Source organism: Limulus polyphemus, unplaced genomic scaffold (genome assembly GCF_000517525.1).
Source record: "Limulus polyphemus unplaced genomic scaffold, Limulus_polyphemus-2.1.2 Scaffold2011, whole genome shotgun sequence".
NCBI lineage: Eukaryota > Metazoa > Arthropoda > Merostomata > Xiphosura > Limulidae > Limulus > Limulus polyphemus.
In genome coordinates, this window is record NW_013667621.1 from 191898 (window position 1) to 195481 (window position 3584).

Genomic DNA, 3584 nt, shown 5'->3' on the forward strand with positions numbered 1-3584 from the left:
TACTAGAAGATGTGTTAAACTGATTACTAGAAGATGTGTTAAACTGACTACTAGAAGATGTGTTAAACTGACTACTAGAAGATGTGCTAAACTGACTACTAGAAGATGTGCTAAACTGACTACCAGAAGATGTGCTAAACTGACTACCAGAAGATGTACTAAACTGACTACCAGAAGATGTGCTAAACTGACTACCAGAATACAATGGTCCATAATGTTCGGAAACATCGATTGAAATAATTATTAATCCCTTTGTGAGCAATTGTTAAAAATTGGATAAATGAATCCTTCAGTCCACAATGTTGAACTTTACTTAAGCATACTAACTCCATACAAAAACATTGATATCGCACATGCAACCAACAAGGTACAGAAAATATCTATTTGAATACACGTATACTTCAATATTTCAAGGGTTCGACCAATATCGCTACAAAACCAGTTTTCTCGCAATATCACCTCAATTGAATACCAAATTAACGAGCTCAGGATTCTCGTAATTTCACCTCAATAAATCCCCATACTAACAAGCTGAAGCTACTCACAATTTTACCTCAGTAGTTATTCTCAAAGATTTTATCTTCTGCCACAATATCATTAACTCGCAGTGCTATCGGCAGGTGAATTGGTTTCCTTCGTAGAGCCCCATTTTCACGAGGAAACCAAGCCAGACCTTACCTCGCTGCACAACATAGAAAACACAATAATTAACAATTTTATTCAACATTGAATTCTTAAAGATATGAGTGAAAAGAACAACATTAACTTTGACAGTTAACAATATATATATATATATATATACATCTATTAAGATAATAGGACCCCCATCTCTTCATTTCTCATCCTTCTTGCAATGGAAAACCGTTCAGAGTCTCCTCGTGCAAAAGCTTTCTTTTTCCGTTTTCACGTACGATCTTTAGCTACGCGAAACCAGTAAAGTAGAATAACCACTTATAAGATGAGGTCTTCTTTGTAATCTTGATTTTGAAGTCTATTATATACACCAAAGTTGCGGATGTTTTATTTCTTGGCATCGCTGCTAGTTTATTTTCACTGCAACTGTGGTTATCGAGGATAAACAGTGTTTTGAGTCACGTGTCACACGTTGAAAAACAACAAGTAAAATATATCCCTCGTTTTAAGTATATTAAGTTTGTTTTAAATCAACAATGTTCTAAGACCTGTTCCTGAAACTGACCTCTTGTAGGACGTATTATCCACTCACAAGTCAAGATAAAATATACCCCTCGTTTTAAGTATATTAAGTTTGTTTTAAATCAACAATGTTCTAAGACCTGTTCCTTGAAACTGACCTCTTGTAGGACGTATTATCCATTCACAAGTCAAGACAAAATATACCCCTCGTTTTAAGTATATTAAATTTGTTTTAAATCAACAATGTTTTAAGGCCTGTTATTGAAACTGACCTCTTGTAGGACGTATTATCCATTCACAAGTCAAGACAAAATATACCCCTCGTTTTAAGTATATTAAGTTTGTTTTAAATCATCAATGTTCTTCGGCCTGTTATTGAAACTGACCTCTTGTAGGACGTATTATCCACTCACAAGTCAAGATAAAATATACCCCTCGTTTTAAGTATATTAAGTTTGTGTTAAATCAACCATATTCTAAGGCCTGCTCCTGAGACTGATCTCCTGTAGGACGTATTATCCACTCACAAGCCAAGATAAAATACAACCCTCGTTTTAAGTATATTAAGTTTGTTTTAAATCATTAATGTTCTTCGGCCTGTTATTGAAACTGACCTCTTGTAGAACGTATTATCCACTCACAAGTCAATGTAAATGGCACATCTCAGTCAGTGTCGAACCTTTAATATTTTAATAAATATAGTTCACGTGATTTTGTTTAGCAAAAGTTTCAATATCCGTAAATGAAATGAATAATATGTAGACAATAATAAGGAGCGAATATTGAATCACCAAGACATAGTTATAATTTTTAGCAGTCACTCTAGTTGATAAGAAGGATCCTCTGAACAGAAGTTTTGCGATGAGCACTAACACGACAGAAGAAAACATTCAACGACACTGTAGTTTGGGAACAACAAGACGATACTATAGTTTGAAACGTTTTTTCACACAATATCATTATTTAGCTTTGTGGTGAAGGTGTTTTTTGTGGCTGCTGTCTCTCTTTCGGCAGGTTCGCAAGCTTGTCTATTGCTCTTCGACTTCGACCGCCGTCTGGTGGGTACGAATGTAACCACTTTGCGGAAAGCTTTGCGGAAGTTTTCGGACAGGAAAGCGTACAAGATCGGATTAACGCAGGAATTCATATAAGCTAGAATGTGTGAAGCCACTTGGAAAATAACTCGACTGGGTCGTAACTTCAACTCATATTTGTCCAAGCTTTTGAGAAGCAATACGATCTGAATGGGACACCAGCAGACGGCAAAGATGACGACCACTATCACTACCATCCGGGTAACCCGCTTCTTGGACTTATGGCTCCCGGCGCTGACTTTTCCTCCCGGAGCCACGTGGAACCACAACCTCTTCAACATCAGCACGTACAGGCAGAAGATGAGCACGAGGGGCACCACGTAAGAGGAGAGGAAGAAGGATACCTGGTAAGCAGGGTAGTTGTAGCCTTCTTGAAGGAACACACACATGGAGTATTTATGTGACCCCACATCATAGGTCACTTCGCCATGAGCCGGAAGGACAGGCAAGCAGGCTAAGAGGATCAGTGACCACGTGACTGTGATGGCAATGTAGGCGTTATTTTCCGTGCGGATGGATATTGAGCTGACTGGGTGCACGACGGCCATGAAGCGGTCCATAGACATGAGGACGAGAGTATAGATACTAGCATAAGCACACACGATCACCAGGTACTGAACTATGCGACACCAGATGTCGCCAAAAGGCCAGTAAGGAAGCGCATAGTCCCAGGCTGTGAAGGGCACACAGAATACGATAAAGAGAAGGTCAGCCACAGCCAGGTTGATGATCAGCAGGTTGGTGGTTGATCTCATTAGAGGATTGAAAATGACCACCACAACCACCAGCAAGTTGCCAATCAATCCAACGATGACTATGATTCCAAAAAGGATAGGAACCACAATGCTAACGATCCGTTCCAGCTGAGAACTTGGGATGCTGGAAACTTCTTCACCAGTGACGTTACAGCCAGTAAAGTTAGCAGCCGTAATGTTACACAAAGCAGAGATCATGACTACTTCCGTCGTAGACTCAGCTTCCAAATCTTCTGCTGGCTCAAGAGTTTCTACTTGGATACCCATGTAATCCATTGTCACTCCAAAAAAATGATAGCAGATCTACAGTGCATGCGCAGTAAAGTTCCACTTCAATTCCTCCAGTTGTATAACGTCCCAAGCCTATAGAATATATACAAAAAAGTGAAGAATCAATTGTAACACTTGTATAAAAATAACAGAAAAACATAACCGAACTTCCATATACTTCTTATAAAGAAACTACTAAGAAATTCGTGGACAAATAAGGAAATAAGAAACTACGCCGTAACTAGCGTTGTAAAAATAAATATTCAACTGGAGTCTCTAAAAATATAGATAAACCACTCACAATTTTGTG

The 3584-nt window shown here is 38.6% G+C and overlaps 1 protein-coding gene across 1 annotated transcript; it reads right to left on the reverse strand.

Moving 5' to 3' along the window:
- Positions 1-339: 339 nt before the first annotated feature.
- Positions 340-3340, reverse strand: LOC106465647 (allatostatin-A receptor-like). Its single transcript, XM_013925882.2, has one exon. It carries the CDS (start codon positions 3278-3280, stop codon positions 2102-2104), a length of 1179 nt encoding a protein of 392 aa, XP_013781336.1. The 5' UTR covers positions 3281-3340; the 3' UTR covers positions 340-2101.
- Positions 3341-3584: the final 244 nt, after the last annotated feature.

Excerpts from the sequence above, each read along its gene's own strand:
- LOC106465647 (XM_013925882.2), bottom strand. The coding sequence starts at position 3,280 with ATGGATTACATGGGTATCCAAGTAGAAACTCTTGAGCCAGCAGAAGAT.